This window comes from Prorops nasuta, unplaced genomic scaffold (genome assembly GCF_024137725.1).
Source record: "Prorops nasuta isolate Cenicafe-Biocafe unplaced genomic scaffold, Cenicafe_Pnas_1.2 PNAS00017, whole genome shotgun sequence".
Classification (NCBI taxonomy): Eukaryota; Metazoa; Arthropoda; class Insecta; order Hymenoptera; family Bethylidae; genus Prorops; species Prorops nasuta.
In genome coordinates, this window is record NW_027116814.1 from 3,935,332 (window position 1) to 3,956,013 (window position 20,682).

The following is a 20,682-nucleotide window of genomic DNA, read 5'->3' on the forward strand; positions in this document are numbered from 1 at the left end:
AACGGAACACGGCCTAGGTAAGAATAGTTTTCCGAACTAGTCTCTGAAGTAGGGTAAAGAAATTAAGACATTTGGAGGCGGGCAAGAATTCATTTTTGTATCAGCATCACTAATATACACACGTATATTATATTAGCAATATAAATGGACAACGTAAATTAAAACTGTATTTTAATTGATATGGAAAAAATACAAATTGATTCTATTATTCATTATAAATATCATTTTAATTAAATAATCTTGGTGACTACGTTTAATACTTAAATTAAACGGAAAATAGTAATTTTACTATAGTAAAAAGTACTATAGTCAAATAACACGAAATCTCATATGTCCCGCCGTTAGGAAAAGACCCTGTATATGTATATAATAAATATGTATATTAAATAATAATTTAATAATGATAATAAAATTACTTCTTTACTTTGTTGAAAGGAATGCCATAAGGCATATATAGTCGAAAGAACAAACGATGCTATTAAAATATCATCCACTTTTAACACATCCATCAATTTTATAAATTCTTTAAGCCAATTAATTTAATTCTTAATCGCCTCTAAGGGTTTCCAACAATTCCAACTGTCTCTGAAGTCGGAAGACTGAAATAGTCTGAGTGACTCTTTAATTTTTATATCCCCACCACCCAGTATTTACTATTCACCCGTTTCACCCTGAAATTTCAAGGTAGAAAAATTTCACTTCAAGGTGTGACTCGAGAAAAATTTTCTGATTTCCGAACGACATTGCTAAAATCACTCCAGTGCAACCCGACAGTTTCCGAACGGCTAAAGTTCATTGGGATCACTCTAGAGTGCAGTGTGTACCCGAGTGGTGTTTCCGAACACAGTCTAACTGAAGACGAAAAAGCACGAATTAGTTTACATTTATAATTGAAAAACTTTTAATAATAAAATATATAAAGTAGTTTTTTTAATCCAAAATGTATGACGCTTTTCTGTTTTGAATTACTGATGTGGTGAGGGACTTTATAAGGCGGTTCCTAAATGCATCAAGGGGCGCCATATATGCCGGTCATTGTACAATCAAGATGGCGGCTAACCACTTTTCCCCCACCACTGACTTCGTTTTCTCCGTCCTGAAATAAACCTTATAAACCTTAGTTACGGCTTACGCTGCCTTACGCAGCTCCCTTCGGGTACTCCGCCACCCCGGGTACTTCGTACCGGTCATATGTTATGCTGTTCGCTTGATTAAGTAATTCGCGATCATGGATCGTAGTAAAACAGGCGTAGCCCGAGGTACAAAGAGTAAAATCGCTCAGCATCCTGCAGATTTGTTTGCATTGGGATCAAAGAATTCTCGCAACGAAAATTTAGATACTAAAAGACCCGGTGTTATACATACTAAGCCAAGTACTAGCTCTTCAAATTCTGGTAGGTCATGATACATTTATTTCTTCCTTTATAATATGGTAATAAATATTAATTAATCCATAATAAATTAAAAATTTTAGGAACTGATAGAAAGAAAGAGGCTCCGTCAGGATCGCTTCAGTCATTAATACCACAAAAAAAACAAAAATTTTCCAGCCATACGTCTCCTGCACATCAGAGGCCACCTTATTCAAGCTCAGAAGCATGGGAGGGTACAGCCATTGATACCGATCCAGCTGATTTTGTGCCTATGGTTTTAGAAGCAAATGACAATGACGAAGGAGATAAAGTTTTAGGCATAATATGCGGTGCTATTAAGACTTTAAAAAATCAAAAGTGGAAACCAGATACATTAATCTATATGGGATTGTTGTATCTAGCAAAAATTCGTCCATCACTTTTCTCCAATGATTGTATATTACATGCTTTATCTTCTTTACTCAAGAGGGATCAAGCTCACAATTTTAAAACTAAAGGAAATCCATTAGTTCCTGTTTTAGCAGCTAATTTATTAATGAAAGGATTTTGTGAAAAAAGAAGTTGGCCAGAGATTTTTGTTAAAGTATGTTAAATTTGATTAATTTCTTTTGCAAAATATTATAATAGGATATTAATTAAATTTTTATTTTTTCATAGTTGTACATAGAAGATGCTTTGGGTGAAAGAGTATGGGTCGACCATGAAGAATGCAAAGGTTTTGTAGATAATATTTTGACTGGTTTTAATACAAGGGTGCCTCCTAAGATTGTTCTTCAGCCAGAATTGTCTGTGTTAACTCCAAGAGATTGTCATAGTCCTTCTGTTATGGAGGATGAAGACTCAGGAACTTCAACTATTCAGTTACCTGGTGATAAAGAGAAAATCGAGTTCCCTATCAGTCCGCGGTACGCACACTGTATAGAGAATATAGAATCAATTTTATTGGAAGCTGTAAAAGAGCAATTGAATAGAAGACAGCCAGAATCTATTACTAGAAATTTTTTGAAGCTTCTATCATCAGCATGTGGTTTTGTGGAAATTAGAAATATAGCTGTACCAAGGCTGGAAATGTGGCTTCACAATCCAAAATTGATGAGACCTGCACAGGAGCTTCTTATCTATATTTGTTACAATTGTACTTCCCACACTCAAAAAGATGTAGAAGTTATAAGTCAGCTTGTAAAAATGAGACTTAAGACTAAAGCTGTAATGAATTTGTATTTAAGTGGGGTAAAAGAGCTTATTGGTTTACATCCTGAGAATCTAGCAACAATTATGAAGCACACAATTTACAATGAATTATCAAATGCTAGAAATCCAAACAATATGCCAATGTTAGCTGTAATGTTTCAGACGCTTCCTGACCAATCGGCTAAATTATTGGCAGAGATATTTCAAGATTTACTAATGAATCGGGAAGATTTCTTGAGACCATTGAGAGCACTGCTCAGGGAGATAGTTCGCGTATGTCGACACGATATTAATTTAATTGCTCTTACACGTATATTAATGGCTGAGAGGCAAGACATCGCTCAGCAATTACTTAGCTTCGAATTTAAAGATCGTATGTTTACGTCTATTATAGATCTACTGTGTCTCTGCGTGTTACTGGCGATAAGCCCTCAAGTCAAAGAAGCTGCAGCACTTGTTCAAAGAGGAGACAAAAAGGACGTAGGACAGCTGCATCAGTTTCAAAATCTGGTGGCTACGGTACAATTGGAGACTGTGTTCTGGTTACAAAATAGCGCGCCTCAGATTTATGGGATTGGTAGAAACGAAATGTTTCACGCTTTGAACAAGATCCTGTTTTTAGAATCTGCAGAGAATTATTATAAACTAGACAATTGGCCGGCAGATTCTGATAGAGCACTGTATATGCGCCTCGTTTCCGAAGTCCCATTACTTCAGAATACGCTGTTGAGACTACTATTGATAGGCTATTCGAAAGAGAATGGTATAACGCACCTGGAAACGTTAGATTTGGCCGATCAGCTAATCAGGAGAGCAGCAGCCAATTCAAACGAAAGCTTTCCAACCCTGCAAGCCGATAACATGGATATCATAGAACTGATTTTTAATCTGTGCATTTACCAGCCACCGGGAACTATAAATATTCCAGCTGGTTACGTGCCGCCTACATTGGCAATATCGAATCTTTATTGGAAGGGATGGATAATGTTGTTGATCTTAGCAGCTCATAATCCAAACACAATCGGAGCTCTGGCATGGAAGAGATATGCAATATTAAGAACACTTATGGAAATGTGTATCACCAATCATTTTTCTTATCCACCACCAACAATGGCACTCCCGGAAGTGATGGAGCAAGAGCGTGCAAAGGAGCTGCAGGTGGAGGCCATGGAGAAACAGGAAATATTGGAGTACGAGTCGCATTTGGCCGCAGCTTCTACGAGAATTCAGATATCCGAGCAAAACAGTTTGCTCCTTTCGCAACTGATCAGCATGGATCCAACTGGAATCGCCAGGAAACCTCCAACGTCTGTACTCGAGCAAGTCCAGTCGCTAAATACATCTCACAGATTAGGTCATTTGTTGTGCAGATCTAGGAAACCAGACTTCTTGTTAGATATAATTCAAAGACAGCAACAAAGCTCCTCGCAAAGCATGCCTTGGCTAGCCGACCTTGTGCAAAGCAGCGAGGGCTCTCTCAGTCAGTTACCGGTTCAATGCCTCTGCGAATTTTTGTTATCCACCAGCACCCAAACTGGGGAGAAGCCACCGAGACAACAGCAGTTGCTAGCTCATCTTCAGGCTTTGCTCACAGATCCGAACCAGGACCAACAGCACGCCTATGAGGTATTGGAGTATTTCTTAAGAAGATTGAGCAGTCAGCAAAGCGGTAGTCGCATCCAGGCCATCACTGGCCTTAAATTGGTTCTCGACACTATACCGCTGTCGTTGCTGGAGGAGGATCAAATGGAAGCCGATGTCGAGCCTGAGAAAGAAACTTGGCTCCTCAGAAAGCTACCGTCGATCCCTCACTTCTTATCTATACGCTCTTTGGTCTCCACGGCTCTTCGGGGCGCTTGTCAAGTAGAAAACAGTCCAGATTTGGTGCACGCTTATATATCATACCTCGCCATCCATACCGTCGACGATGATCTTCCGGACCTGACGGATCTGGCCAACGAGATCTCTCAGTTGGTCGTGGAAAGAAGTACCATAATCGCGGCTATACTACCGCAATCCGACACTGATAATAGACAGGCAAAACAAACATTGCACTCCTTTATGGCAATTTTCTGTAATTACCTTGAGAAAGCTAGAGCTCCCAGGGGAGAGGGCTATGCTTGGTCGGAGAGCCAGGATCAAATACTGGTGCAGTGGAGTAACGGGGAGGAGTCGACGATGCACATTTTAGTCGTTCATGCCATGATCATTTTGCTGACCTACGATTCGTCAGTGGAGGACGAGCTTTTCAACAATTTACTGGAGACCTGGTTCCCGATTAACGCAGAACCTCCCAAAGCTTTTCTCGTCGATACCAGCGAGGAAGCACTGCTGATTCCTGATTGGTTAAAGCTGCGAATGATCAGGAGCAACGTTCCACGTTTGGTGGACGCCGCCTTGAAAGACTTGGAGCCTCAGCAACTGGTACTTTTTATACAGAGTTTCGGTATACCCGTTCCCTCGATGAGTAAATTGTTGCACACATTGGACGCTGGCGTTCAGATAGATCCAAGCTCGGTAGGCGAGGCTGTACTGGACAAGACTTACATGGCTCAACTGGTCGAGGTTCAGCATAGGAGGGGGGCCACGGGAGGCTTGGTCTTTGTGCAAGTTTTGCAACTAATTGAACCACAGCTTCAGGATGAGAGCCCACTCGAGATGGGAAAACTCCAGGAAGCTCTGCCACCTGCAGCTATGGTACAAAAACAATCGGTCATACAGTGTTCGGTTAAGACTGACGTTCCTCATCTCATCAATAGGCTGTTCATCGAGAATCTGTCGATGAATCAGAAGGTCGATGCTTATCGCAGACTTCACAAAACCCTTGGCAAAGACCTGCAAAAATCTACCAAAGAAAGTGGGGCAGTCGTGCTGGCCATACAACATATTTGCAGCGTCCTGAGCTCTATGCAAGTCAAGCAGTTCCTGGCATCGCTGGTGCACATGTCTCAATTTTCCTGCACCCTTATGAGAGTAATTCTGTTACCACTTAAGAAACCTTCGACCTCTAAGCACGTGGTGGATCTAGCGCGTAACATGTGCCTGAATCTAATATCTCTCATTGGTGATATCAAGGCGCCAATTCTGTCCTTATTGAAAGACTTTGCCAATGTGAAGGTGAGTAAAACTCCTCGGAGAGCGGAGCTTGTCACGATGCTACAAACTAGAGATCCAGGAAGCATTTTGGAGAATACAGATTCGGTTAATTTGGAAGCGGTGGGAAGAAAGCTGTTGGATATTTCCTTAAAGCAACAAAATAACGATGTTCTGGTTAAAGCTATGGCCAAATTGTTGGTCAACGATGGCACCGAGGGAGGTGTCAAGTCCCATACTGGTTTATTGATAGATTGGTTGGCATCTGTGGAGCCCGAGTTGATTGGCACCTGTCCTGATCTTCAAATGAAACTTTTGTTTGGGAAAACGAACCATCGGATCAAGTTGGATAGCAACGTTTATAGCTCGCATTCCTGTAGACCTTATTTATTAACTTTATTGACCCACAGAGCGAGTTGGGCAACTTTGTACAAATGTGTTGGGCATTTGTTAGATCATTGGTATGATGGGTAAGCCTTTTATTCGTCCTTACTTTATAAATTTATCATTATGTTTTTAATGTGGGGATTGTAAATATATTTTAAACTTTTTTCATGGAGGCAGATACGACCCAACGTCGGTATTGGATTTTCTCTGGGCATTGACGTGTAACCCTAAGCTTTGGCAAGGCAGAGATAAGTTTACCCCGAAGCATTATGTGCCAGAGAATATTCTGTTTCTTCGAGAAAATCAGCTGTTGAATCTTATAGCTTACTTGGTCTCGGAGGCGGTAATTATTTGTCGATCGCAGAGTAGGCACGCTGCGTTATCACAGATGGAATCACGTTTGGATCTGGTGCTGCATTGTGTATCCAGCAACGAGACGCTAGCGGCTAGCGTGGCCAAATTTTTAGCAAATCGAATGATGAGCAAGACGACGGATGTGGATGCAGATATGACTCACCAACTGTTACTTCATTTGTACATGAAAATTCCTAAAGTGATCTCTTACTTGGATACATATCAGAGTCAGAAATTTGTCGCTGGTGCGAAAATCACAGATCGGACCGATTCTGTTTTGGATTGCATGAGTCATTCGTTGCTGTCAGCTTTGGCTGCGACACCGAGACAAAAATCATGGAACTCCAAAGCTCAAGAGTTTGAGCTGTGCGCGAGGAAAATGGCTGCTGTTCATCCAATTTTGGTACTGCGGCAATTACCAATGCTGGCTTCCTCCTTAAGAGGCAGGTGTTACTCTGATTTCGGACAATTTAGATCGGGACATCAGTTGAATCTCTTTATTCAAATATTGGGACTGTTGGAATTGCTACAGCCTCATCTATTTAACGAGGAGCATCAATCTTCACTGGAAGATACACTAGACAATTATTTTCAATGCTTTCAGGTATTTTTTCGCATGTAAATACATGAAGATCCGTCTTTTTTCTTTCGAAAACTATACTGTTACGCTTATTATTTTGTTTCTAGTGCTATGGACCTATAAAGGATCTCGCACAAATTCAGAACAGATTTGTCGCTCTGCTCCAAGCTTATATATCACATGATTTGGAAAGAGCTTCGAAATATTTACGCAAGAATTCTATCACATTGCAGTATGTATATAAAAATTCCGTATATTTTAGCATTTACCACTAATATGTCTTCTCATTATACTCTTATATTCATGTATATATTTTTATAAGGGAAATGCAGACACATTTTTCCAAATCGTTCCTGCACTCGATCTCCATTTATCCCACTGTAAGTACCTTGAGTCCTCCTGAATCATCGGTTCCTCAGCATTGGTCGACCTTATTGCCAACGTTAAGCAAAGGTCACGGAGATGGTAAAAAATAAATAGATTATTGTAGACTGACTATAGCTAAATCACATGTACAATGAACAGCCGCTATTCATTAATAGTTCTTTTCATGTTTACTCAGATGTGTATGCAGCTTTGCAAGAAATCGATTACGTGTCGTCTAGAAAACCAGTAGTATTAGAATCTGCGATCGATCATATAGCGGAATTGCTTGTATCTCCACAAAGCAATGTGAGGACGCTGGCACATTCGTTATTGGCAAGAGCACTGAAGCACCGGCCTGCTCCTAATGCAAATATCCTTTCGGCATTTCAAAGATGTTTAGACAGTCCTCGGGCGGATGTTCTTATGTCGGCACTTGACAGGTTACCGGAAATAGTTCTATGCATGCAGGGTAAGTCTATGCTCTTACTTATTATTGTTCGTAATAAGAAAAAGCATACGTAAATATATAAGAATAATTTAATTTTCATCTTTCTTTTATTTCAGAACATGCGTTGCCTTTGATGCAAAAAGTCTTCGAATTAGGAGTAAACTCCAATGTAAATACATTATCCTTCATTAATAAAAGTATAGCTTTGCTAAATACACAGCAGGGTTATATAATTATATAATGTAAAAAGTTCAATTTAGCATTGAAAATTTTGTATTTAATTAATTAATTATCAAGAAGAGATTTTATAAGCAATATGAAAGTTAGTAAAATCGTATTATTGTAAGATATTTTGCAAATAAAATTATAGAGAGCCGATTAATTATTTCTTGAGTAAAACTGCACAGAAGATACTGAACGTATTGTACGATCGTTATTATACAATCTGTTGCCTTGCTTACTTAGCATACTCGTCTGTTATGAGTCGACGATTCGTCTTCGTGAAACGCTTTTACCGAAATGTCATTATTCATATAGGATTTTGTAAATGTATTAATCGCTGCTCTTATATCCCAATTAGCGATCTTTAAATACTCTTCACAAATCGCTCTATTCATTGTAGTAAGTCCTTGTAACAATGTCAGTAATTGCTCCTTTTCCGATCTACTAAATACGGTTGGTATAAATTTAGTAGAGATTCTACAATCCACTTTGGTTTGATGATTTGTCAGAGAATTATTAGCGGAGCTTTCAACATACTGCTGGTCATTTACAATGCAAAATTCATTATCCTCCTTCTTCAATAGTATAAAGGTCCTATTAAAAACGAATGGCGGACATGAAACATTTTTTAAAAAAAATGAGCCCTGCACAGAGAAAGCTATATGGTATTGCCCATCATAGAGCAAATCGACTTGAAACAATTTGTAATTATGAATGGTAGCTGGCTGACGACGTAATATTGAAATAATTTGTTCTGGTCCTTGAAACAAGTATTCATTACATTTTGCATAATCTACAAATTTAAGAAGATTTCTATTCACGTAAAAATTTTTTGTTATTTGTTTCTGAGCATAATTTGTAATATTTCCTAATGTGATTGAGTACAAAGCATTTTTTTCATACAGTCCATTCATTATCACTCTATCATCTTGATCATAAAGGGTAAAAAAATGCTTTAGGAATTGCTTGATTAAACTTATTTTCGAGCCATCCATTAAGAAGTTATCTTTTGATGTGGGTACATATTTTTTTTCCACACCAATTACAACCCCATCCAGCTTTTGAAGCTGTGGAAAAACATGTTTGACATCTGTTATATAATCTTGTGACTTTTCATACATTGCACACAATGGGTTTCCATCTAAATAAAGCTCAGTAATCTTAAATTCTGAGAAAAATTTTAAGGTTTTCACATCATTAATATTATTGAATCTTAAATCTAACTTGGTTAGATGAAAGCTGAATACTTTTTCGTAAAGAACTACACTACTTAAATCATTATACTTTAAGCTTAATTCTCTTATAGGAAGTCTAGTTTCACGATTATTGCTATTAAAAATACACAATTTGCAACATCTTAAAACATACTGAAGTATCTTTGGTATAGAAAGAGGGCAAAAGATTGGCCTCAAAGCTCTCTCATTTTTAAAATTGTCAAGGTTTAAGATCTTTTTTACTCCATCGTATCTAAGGTGCAAAGCTTGAGAGACCACTCTATTCAAAGTCAGCGGTAATGATTTTATATCGGTAAAACCCAAAATTATATCAAAATAAATAACTTTTCGATCAGGAAAAGTTATTGATAAACCTTGTCTCACAAAATTCTCTATTGCATAAGTACAACACTTGGCCAAGAATGTAACTGTATTTTGAGAATCTACTTTGTATTCAACAGGTAATAATGCTTCAGGTTCACAGCTAGCAATAATTACACTTAAAAGTTCATCCTTTGAATATTGTCCAGAATTGAATAAAATGAATTTGTGCCACAAATCCTGACGTGTGGCTAAGCTCAATTCACTTTTACCAAAGAATGGTTTAACATAGGATAATCTGATAGGCTCCAAAATAGCATTGTTCTCCTTTGGTCCAAGGGAAGTCATTTTATCAAAAAACTGTTTCCTTACTTCCAATAAAACTATGCTGTAATTTCAATTATTTCAACTTGTTAACGAAAAAAAAGAATATATATATAATAAGTTCAGATATATATAGAAAATCTTAAATCTTATAAAATAATTGTTATCAATAATACCGTATACAGTGTGCTAAGTCAAAAACATCAAATAGTCAAAAATGGATTGAATGTAAAACCCAGTCCAGTGCAGTATAAACATAACGTAGTGATTTCGTATGTATACTATATTTAATCAGCTTATGCTAATATATGTTTAATAACCTTCTGACATCACTAAAATTTAATAACATATCATTTATAAAAAGAAGGATAGAATAGGGTTTTCAATAACAAAGTTTCTTTGAACAGGCCCAAACATAAAGACAAAACGACACAATACTGAAAAAAGCGTGAATTTCAGAATATAATGTGGCGAATATATTGGCGCAATTTCAATTATTATAACAATCGAATACTATATATCGATACTGAGATACTGAGGTATCGATACTTAAAAGTATCGTACACTTCGGTATCGATTCTAAAGTACATCGATATTTTAGGGAAAAATATCAAATATATATCCCTATGGGTTTTCGCGGCGGTATCAAGTATTGTATATTTAGAAACAGCAAATGTTTTTAAATGGTGGTGTGTTTAGGCACTTTAGCGCTTAGGTCTGTTATAATTAGTCAATTTAATCCATTTAACCAATCATGGCATGTATTTTACATAGCGCTAACTTAACGCAGATGCCTAAGGGCCTCCGCACACCGTTTCCGTAGCTACATTACGTTACGTTAAGGCAACTACAATAATAGTTGCAAAAATTCTTTATAAATATAAAAATATCACCTCAGACCTGTTTATTACAAGCATCCTGCCTCAAAAAACTTACCTTTAGCAAACTTTTGTGTGCGCTAAGCTAAGATTAAGTTTAATCCTACCTTAACGTAACGTAATGTAGCTACGGAAACTGTGTGCGGAGGCCCTAAACGCGTAGTAACGTAAATAGTGTTTTCTTGAACGGGCCGTCGTGTCCCCCCCCCCCCCTCCTAACCCCCCACTTATACTTATATCTCATTCCTAGCGGCAAAAGTTTGTACTAAAATTCAAAAATTCAACGGACCGCTTCGCTGGTTTAACGGATATATAAAAAGACTGTTTTCAGAGAGACGGTTGTGGCATAAGAACACTGAGCAGTTCTGTATTAATTTATAAAGCCTTAAAATTGAAAAAAAAAATGGATAATAATAGTATAAAGGCAAACGATATTCGTACGTCAAAGAAAGACAAGAATCAACATATAAAAGTTTTCGTGCGTGTGAGGTAAGTTAAAGATTACTCTTAGTTTTGTTATTGATGTACGGCGGGAATTTCTGTTTTGAAGAATGTTTGCTTGTATCGCTCAACAGGCCTATAAGTAATGCCGAGAGACAAGGAAAATCTTCGACCATTGTCGAAGTACCGTCCAATAAAGAAATAGTGATACGAGAGCGACCACAGGACAAACTGTCCAAAAAATTTACATTTGATCAAGTTTTTGGTCCATCCTCCAAACAGGTACTTGGATGTGATTTAGCAATATGAATATCCCAGAAGTGTCAAATATTACAAATTGATTAGTTATTGTGCAATATGTACTTTTCATTTATTTATTTTTTTATGATTATCATTTAAATTTACAGATAGATGTATATAATGCAGTCGTCAATCCATTATTGGAGGAAGTTTTGTCTGGCTATAATTGTACCGTGTTTGCTTATGGTCAAACTGGTACTGGAAAAACCTTCACAATGGAAGGAATCAGTAATGATCCTCATCATCACTGGAAGAGCGATACCAATACGGGTATCATACCCCGTTCGTTGAATCATTTATTTGATGAGCTAAGATTGCTAGAATCTCAGGAGTATTCTGTTAGAGTCAGTTTTTTGGAGTTATACAATGAGGAGCTCTTTGACTTGCTTTCCCCAGCAGACGATGCTTCTAAAATAAGATTATTCGAGGATGCTTCAAAAAAAGGAGCAGTGATTATTCATGGTTTGGAAGAAGTAACGGTTCATAACAAAAGTGAAGTGTTAAAGATACTTGAGAAAGGGTCTGAAAAAAGGCAGACAGCTGCAACACTTATGAATGCTCAATCCAGTAGATCCCATACAGTCTTCTCTATAACAGTTCACATTAAGGAAAACAATGTCGATGGAGAGGAGCTTCTTAAGACTGGCAAATTAAATTTGGTGGATTTGGCTGGTAGTGAAAACGTTGGAAGATCGGGCGCTGTGGATCGTAGAGCAAGGGAAGCGGGAAATATCAACCAATCGTTACTGACGTTAGGCAGAGTTATAACGGCTCTTGTTGAAAGAGCTCCACATATTCCTTATAGAGAGTCGAAATTGACGAGGCTGCTGCAGGAATCTCTGGGTGGACGTACGAAAACATCGATCATCGCGACAATATCGCCTGCTAGTATAAATTTAGAAGAAACTCTCTCAACCTTGGACTACGCTCATCGGGCGAAGAACATTACGAATAGACCGGAAGTTAATCAGAAGCTCTCCAAGAGGGCATTGTTGAAAGAATATACAGAGGAGATAGAAAGACTGAGAAGGGATTTATTGGCAACACGTGAAAGAAACGGAGTCTATCTCGCCCATGAGAATTACAATGAAATGCAATCGTTAATAGAATGCCAAGGTAAGGAAATTGAAAACAAATTAAACCACATCAAAGCACTTGAGGAGACTATGCAAGCTAAAGAGCAATTATTCAGTGCCCTAAAAGAGGAGCATATAGAAAGAACAAGAGAATTGGATAATATGAAAAATACTTTGAACACTGTAAATATGAATTTAACGATGACACAGGGCCGATTGAATGAAGTGGTTAAGGAGAGAGACGAACAAGAGCATCTTGTTGAAAAACATGTTTCTACAGAAAAGGTCTTATTAAATCAAGCAAAGACTCTTTTAGGCGTTGCCGATGATGCGACATCAGACACTCATAAGCTACATGATAAAATCGGTCGCAAGACGTAAGGCTTCATTTTCGCTAACATTTTTATTATTATTGTATTATTATAATACTGTGAGTATAATAGAATAGAGATAATACACAAACAATTTGGTTTTACAGAAATGTGGAGAAGGAGAATCAAAATGTCACTCGGCAGTTTAAAGACAATATTATGGGTCGTTTTGAAGAAATTGAAAAAAGTCTCGTTGCTTACAGCAACGATATCGTCCAGTTCTGTATATCTATGAAAGATCGAATAGGTAGGTAAATGAGAATGTATGTCTCGACTGTACCTGTGTTAGACTTTAACTATTTTTCATTTATTGGTTTTAGGTGCAGAAATGTTTCAGCAAAGTGACTCTATCGATAAATCGATACACCGAATTTCGAGAGATTTACTGACGGAAAATATCGCGGCCAATGCAAATCTACGAGAGAATATAAATAGATCGTATTCCGGATATCAGGAATGGCTGCAAAAGGAGGTACAAAGCGCTATTGGCATGACTGAAGAGGAATGCGCTTTGTTGGACAAAATTACTGTAAAATTAGCTCCGAGGATAGAGCAATTGGTGTGCAATGGAATTGCTGAGAATCTCCGCAATCTCAAAGATGAAGTTTGTAAAAAATTGGAAGACTTCTCTCATTGTGCACAGGATACTATGGCTTTAGTCGTTAATTATCGATTGGAAGACCGTGACTACATTCGTAAGAGTATCGATAATATCAAGGAGAATGTTAGGAAAGGTCTCGAAATTCATAACGAGATGGTAGACAAACGACAACAGTTTGCAAAGGTAAATTTAGGTTTTATCATTAATAATTAGCATTTTTTTCTCATATATTTTTCCGTATATGTATATATATCTTTAACTGTGTTGTTACTACCGATACACTTATAGATGATCAAGCAGCATTGCGAGAACATTAGCAAGCTTGAAGAGAAACACAACTCCATTGTGTCTGAAGCTATGGGTAGTATTAACGATATTTGTGGTAACATCGACGAAACTGCTACAACCACTTGTAGTTTAGATTTGGAGAGACAGAAAATGTTACGAGAAAAAATGAAAGAAAGCGTGGAAATGGTTAAATCGGAAGTTACGTGCGGCACTGAGAAGGTATTCCTTTAATCAATATTCAATTGGGAATAGATTTTTCATTCAACCTTGATAATTTTTTGCATAGAATTGGCTAATAGCGGAGAAATCTATCGAGCAAAGCAAAGTTTTGGTATCGGAATTGCAAGAGGATTTAGCTACTAGTCGTAGCGATTTGTCAAACTATAAAAATCTGGTTGATAAAAATGCACAAGCGTTTAATGAGAAGATTCAGAGTGGTCAGGAATTGCTACTAGTATCCCTTCACGTAAGTTGTTTCAAAGATTCATTTGGATTTGGCCACCTATCACTAAAGAGACCGAGAATAATCAAAATTTGTACGGAAATAATATTTTCTTAGGAAATGGGACATAAATTATCGGAAACTTGCGTAAATCATGAAGAGTTTATGTCAAAGCAGAAGCACAAGTATTCGATAAACTCGGCAAATATTTGCCAGGATCTATCCAATCGAAGTATGGAAACGACACAATGGGTCGATGAGGTTTCCACAAACTTACAGACCACGTTACATCAAATTGAGAAATTTATTGCGGAGGATATACGCCATGATGTACCAACAGGTACAACAAGAGAACCGAAAATAATTAAATCTTAATAGATGTACAGAAAGAAGAGGACATTATTTTTTAAATTATCTCCTTACAGGTACAACTCCTGTTAGAAAAGAGTTCCATTATCCTCGACAACTTGCAGCGACTTCTCCTCATGAAAGAATACTTCAGAGATTCAGAGAAGCCAGGAGAGTTGTAGAACATTCAGACGAAGACGTGAGTGATACGTTAAGTTAGAAATAATCATTGTTCGAATGTCTTTCTTAACCGGGGATGATTTTCCCTGATAGAAGCATTGCAGGAAGAAATCGAAACTAAGTAGGAAGCTTCTCTATCTGGAAGATTAATTAAGATTAGCTTTAATCGATCCATAGGGGGAATTAAGTAAGCCGTTAGTTTACTTCTCTCAGGATTTTCCGTCTGAGTATTATTACTATAATCTTGAATAATATAATATCGTTCACCCTGATATCTTTATATTTTTTCTTTAACAATCGAAATAAAAAATTCTATCCTATTGATAATTTCAGAGATTTTATATTTTATTTACAGGAGACACTGCAAGACAGGACTTTGTCTTCTTCAAATGTAACTAGTGATAATATTTTCTCCAGTGACAATTCCACAGTCATTTGTGCCTCAACACCAAAACTGAGAGCGAACCTAAACGACGAACAAGTGCAAAACCATCAAAGCATCATCAAAGCTCTGTCAACTTCGGATCTGTCTAATTCTGTAAGAGAATCGATAGAAAATATCTGCCACTCCGACTCCGATCTCCCTATAAAGGTAAAAAGATAATTCTCATTTTGATCACTCTTATCTCTTGGTATATGTTATAACTACTCTAGCATTACTTGCTTTGATGAAGCATTATATAATAAAGAGAAGAGAATGAAAGTTGATTATTTATTTCAGTTAGAGAATAAGGAGAATAAACTGGATGAATTTGTTAAGCCCACCACCGATAAACGTAGCCTCTCCGTCAAACCAACACGACGGATACTTAAGCACATTAATTTATAATTAACTTAATCGTAAATGATGTTAGATTTTAAATATAAAAAATTATATATTCAATCGAAAATTTTATATATAGACGTACAATTTTTAACAATAATACAAAAATGCCACAAAATGTTTGTATCAAATAAATACAATCAAATGCTCTTTTTTACAAGGTTACAATTAAAGGTATATACACGAATGCATTACGTCTTGTTATTCTCCACGTAATATTTTTAAAGCTATCGCAATTATTGATGGTATAAATTGGTAAATAACGTAAGGTCCGAATTGAGCAGCGGATGGAAGGACGAAAATGAGGAAACGATAATCGCTAACCTACATGGTTTTAATTAGAAAAGAATTGTTGATAATGAAAACATATTATCCGTAGAATTGCAGAAGATGCATATGGTCAACGTTTCGCGGAGATTTATTCGTAAAACCTGTGGAGGATTGATCACTCTCCTGTGTGAAAATAGTCAACCTGAAAAAATGTTGCTAGAGAGGAAAATGCAAATGGGGTTTTTCAATCAGTCGAGTAGATGTTATTCAAGATGTTTAAAAGTTGCAATTCTTGGATGCTCCTCGATGACAGGTATCTCAGTAGCGTTTTCTTTCTTTTATCATTTCTTATCATGATCAGTTATTTTAAGATATATGTCTCTACCCGATTTAAAATACATATACAGGTCCTCTCCATCTGGAGAAGATTTTTTATCATTAATAATCCCTAAAACGATGTATGCTTTTGATTTTAGGGAAATGCCTGTCACTGTTTTTGAAACAATCGCCACTGATAGACGAGCTGGCCCTGTACGACGCGGATTGCATGCGTGGCATGGTTTCAGAGTTGAATCAGATCGACAGTAAATGCAAAGTCAGTGGTCACGACTCGAGTGACCTGGGAATGAAGAACACGCTTCTGGACGCTAAAATCGTCCTGATACTGGATAAGGATGATCAAGGAGGGGAAACTGATGTTAACTGTCTGTTTGAAAAGAAGGCGGAGACCTTATCGCAGTACATGTATCATATCGTAAATTGCTGCCCAAGGGTAAGAGAGAGCTGCCTGCGAGGCATATGCGGAAGGACAGGATATAGATAAAAAGGGGAGAAAGAGAGGGAGAAGGGAGTGAAAGAAGAAACGATAAAGATTCTTCGAGTTATGGAGACGCTAACTTTGTTGATACCGAGATACGCTTTTGTCTGTTGGGCTTCTCGAACTCGTAGCCACTTTGTTCGCATAATGCACGCACAGTACTGCAACCTCCGCTAATTTATATTCGGTGTAGCGTAGTTTCTCGCGATCGACCTCGGCGAAGCTTTTAACTCCCGTGCACTCTTTGATTAATTACTCCCTGTGTTCTTATCGATGTCTCATCAAAGGGACAAATATGTATTTTCTGTCCCTCCTCTTTCTTTCAAATTTTTCTCGTTTTCATAAACTTGTAAAGCAATAATGCGTGAAGCATCCTATGCAAGTGTATGGAAAGAAGATAAAAGCTAAGTTAAAATTGTACTTTTACTAAATCGATTGTTTTTTTTTTATACAGGCAATGATAGCTATTGCAATGCAGCCGAGAAATAGTTTAGTACCATTTGCGGTGGAGACTCTTCGAAAATTTCACACAAACGAGATCGAGCGTATTTTTGGAGTGATTACTGAATATTGCGTGAGGGCGAATACCGTAGCTGCCAGGATAATGAAATTGCAACCGGAATACGTTGTGGTACCAGTTATAGGGGGAGGCAGTTCGACTACCTGCATTCCTTTGTATTCCCAATGTAGTCCTTGCAAACAGTTTAGACGAGTAAATTTTCTCAAGCTTAAAAGACTCGATGGAATAGTGTCTAGCTGCTTCTGCTTGGCACTAGTTACTCTTTTATCTTTAATCTCTTATCTAAATCTGTTATCAGGAAGAAATTCGCTACATGACACAATTTGTGAGATCAGCCGATGATGAAATTAACAGGAAAAATTATCCGTTCGTAATGTCGAGTTTTGCCATTGCCAGATTTTGTACCTCCTTGTGCAAAGGTAAGGAGAGATTGTAATTTATCGAAGGATTCTTCAAAATAATCTTTTTTTCATTTTATCAGCGCTGCGTCACGAACGTGGGATAATGGAGTGTACGTACGTATCGTCACACGTGATGCCCGAAATTAAGTATTTCAGTAGTATGGTTGAACTTGGACCGGATGGAATACAAAAGTATATGGAAATTCCACAGCTCTCGGATATTGAATGCGAATTAGTTTTACAGACCATTCCCATCTTGCAAAAGGACATCAAGAAAGGAGAGGTATGTATACAAAATTTTATTCTGGCACTTTATTACTTTTCCTTTGGATAAAACATTTTTATTCCCATCCAGATGCGGGTAGCTGAGTTTTCTGCGAGTATCCAATAGAAGAAGACATAGAATTGTTAAATTGCAGTTGATTGGCTAATAAATCCATTGGTAACAGCAGTATTCGCTTTTCATAATTTGCAGAGCTTCTGGCTGTTCGCCAGGAAGATTTTTTTTTTAAAGTTTCTTACGTGCGTCTCCGATTGGATATAGACTATTAGAAGGTGGACCAATAAGATTGCAGTGATTGATCGCCATACAGGAAATTGATAGCATACTTTCTCACGACGTAACGTTGGCAAATGGTGCACAGGCAGTACTCATTATAGCTCGTACATTTTTTTCTTTGCTTTTTTTATTTTTCAGTATCGACCTTAAGCAACCACATCTATATATAAATATGCTGAGAAAAAACGTTGGAACTACTTTAATTGTACGGGACTTGCCATCGGTTAACCGACCAGCTATATACACTACACTGGAAAAACGTAGCATGGCAAGGAAGATGCGTACATCGCAAAGTCTACAGCGTCTGTGGGTTTCCTGCTTTCCCCCTCTTGTTTCTCCTTTCTTTTAATTCAGAAATAAGAGCACGCGCAAGATCTCAGCCGAGATTCTCGGATGAATAATATCCTTGTTGTTGGATTAAAATAAGAATTTGCAAAACTCGCCAACAGAGTTGAAGGGGTAAATCGAGGAACACTCAAAGGTGACTATCAATTTAAGTGGAAACGCGAGAACGCTCGCAGTTGGAAATGCATAAGCGCAAAGTTATTCGAGCAGACTGTGTAATAAAATTATATAGACACACATTTGTGTATGTAAAAGTTGTACAAACAGAGAAAGGAGTAAGACGAGTTAGGAGGTCTGTTTGTCTCCTTGAATCAGTAATCGTGGTGCCTGGCGCCAATCACAGCTGGTGATTGGCCAAATTCGTCTAATCGATATGGACTTTGCGACTGGCTGCTGGATTTACAGGAACGAGGCTCAAGGTCGAAAAGAAAACTCGAGGACGGAGTGGACTAATGCGTTAGAGTGCTTTGGTTGAAAAAGAAAGGAAATCTGAAGGCAGTTGCACGATCAACGCTAACAGAACTGTATCGATGCAAAATACACAGGACAGCAATCGTGAGATTGTTGAGGGAGTAGCAAATATACTCTCTAATTTAGAAAAAAACTATACTGGATATTAATATGCTTTATGGTCACTATCATCTAATTCCTAACGTCAGTCGTGGCTACAGACAACACTGATTAAAAATGATTGAAGATAAAGCAAGATGTAAAAATAGAATTACTCATGAAGAGAAACACAGTTAAACGAGCTTTAGGCTGATTACTGGCACCAATATTTGAACCAATGGAAGAATTCTATATATTGCGTTCTCCAGGTTGGTGGAGGGGGACAAGAAGAAGAAAGATAAAAAAGCGGTTGATGTAGCGATGCGGACTGCAGAGGTCAATATGATCATAGAGGATTATAAGGCTGCTCGACCGCCTCGACCGAGTCACTGCACTCCTGTGGCCAGCGTACGCGCACCGTGCTCTGCTAATGCTGGTCAGTTGCAGGACTCGCTGCAGGTTGCAGTGTACGAACTACGGAATCGCGTCACTGAAAGCCGAGAAACGGCATTACCAAAGCGTCAGCCGGTTTTGCTCGGTTGGCTCGTCTAGGATTTTTCAGCGGCTTGGTAGCGCAAGAAGAAAATGGAATTCATGATAATTTCCACTGGGGTACAAACTACATATAAATGCGTCGCGAGAGAGCTACCTTCCACCTTCTTTATAGCGTCCGTGGTGCAATCTCTCTTCTAGCTTTATTATTATCATATATATATATATACGTAAGTGGATGTGCGATTGAAATAGTTTCACAGCTCCATTGAGTCAACGCGAGTAATTAAAAAAAGTCTCTTGTTCGAGGATGCTTATTTGATGGATCGTTGAGATTAGAATTAGAAGAGACATTGTGTGTATATTTATAGAGGAAGAGAAAGGTGAAAGGGAGGTGAGAGAGAATAAGCAGAGAGCGAACGATCGCGGAAGCTCGATGCGGGGGAGTAGCATGCAAGATCGGCCCGAAGAGCCAGTCTCCTCGGAAGGTCGTGCCATTCAACGGTCGTTTACCCCTTTAATGCTTTTCTTTCTTTCTTTCTCTCTGGCTTCCTTCTCCTCCTCCTCGTCGCTTCTCTTCGGCTTGTCCGCCTTCAAAAGTTCCTCTTTGTGTATATATACATACACCTTCGCCATTTGTACTTGTCCATACACACACATATTTATATAGTTTCTTGTAGAGAATAGGCCAGAAAAGTCATGTACAACACATCGCTGTAATATTACCTATTTAGTTTTTACCGTTACGTCGAAGGAATCCTCCGACTGTTTGCTCGAGGTTTGCCTCGCTTTTGAGTCGAGAGAGAAGGTGGTGCTAGCTCTGGAAGGAGAGTTCAAGCGCGGGAGGACGCGAGTACTCGCAATGGGACTAAGAGATTGGATGTTTGTTCATGTCTGATGCAAAAGAGCATGGGATAAAGGATAGGTATAGATCAAATTGGGTTTTCACGAGGTAAGGACCGATGAATATTCTATATACATATATATATATATATATATATATATAACTGCAGATAAAAATGCAGAGCACGAAAGCAAGTCTATAATTTGTCACCTCTGTGAATTTGTCGCTCTAGGCTGCTGGCATGATCCGAGAGAGTTGGAAGCA

General features: G+C 38.0%; 3 protein-coding genes across 3 annotated transcripts; 2 read left to right on the forward strand and 1 right to left on the reverse strand.

Moving 5' to 3' along the window:
• Positions 1–1,137: 1,137 nt before the first annotated feature.
• Positions 1,138–15,808, forward strand: LOC136779521 (integrator complex subunit 1-like). Its single transcript, XM_066737143.1, has 26 exons — positions 1,138–1,394; positions 1,475–1,956; positions 2,031–6,127; positions 6,222–7,002; positions 7,086–7,210; positions 7,301–7,443; positions 7,541–7,813; positions 7,909–8,016; positions 8,200–8,313; positions 8,373–8,506; positions 9,690–9,704; positions 9,842–9,939; positions 10,059–10,137; positions 10,333–10,522; positions 10,573–10,634; positions 11,083–11,240; positions 11,327–11,474; positions 11,600–12,945; positions 13,047–13,186; positions 13,260–13,723; positions 13,829–14,047; positions 14,115–14,294; positions 14,388–14,610; positions 14,696–14,817; positions 15,154–15,390; positions 15,520–15,808. Exons 1-26 carry the CDS (start codon positions 1,229–1,231, stop codon positions 15,625–15,627), a joined length of 10,212 nt encoding a protein of 3,403 aa, XP_066593240.1. The 5' UTR covers positions 1,138–1,228; the 3' UTR covers positions 15,628–15,808.
• On the reverse strand, positions 8,041–10,367 carry LOC136779446 (nuclear RNA export factor 1-like). Its single transcript, XM_066737044.1, has 2 exons — positions 10,050–10,367; positions 8,041–9,937 (listed from the first exon to the last, which is right to left on the reverse strand). Exon 2 carries the CDS (start codon positions 9,895–9,897, stop codon positions 8,254–8,256), a length of 1,644 nt encoding a protein of 547 aa, XP_066593141.1. The 5' UTR covers positions 9,898–9,937; positions 10,050–10,367; the 3' UTR covers positions 8,041–8,253.
• On the forward strand, positions 15,729–18,121 carry LOC136779522 (malate dehydrogenase, mitochondrial-like). Its single transcript, XM_066737144.1, has 8 exons — positions 15,729–15,740; positions 15,783–15,866; positions 15,964–16,204; positions 16,368–16,663; positions 17,163–17,420; positions 17,527–17,647; positions 17,710–17,912; positions 17,985–18,121. Exons 1-8 carry the CDS (start codon positions 15,729–15,731, stop codon positions 18,018–18,020), a joined length of 1,251 nt encoding a protein of 416 aa, XP_066593241.1. The 3' UTR covers positions 18,021–18,121.
• The last annotated feature ends 2,561 nt before the right edge of the window (positions 18,122–20,682 follow it).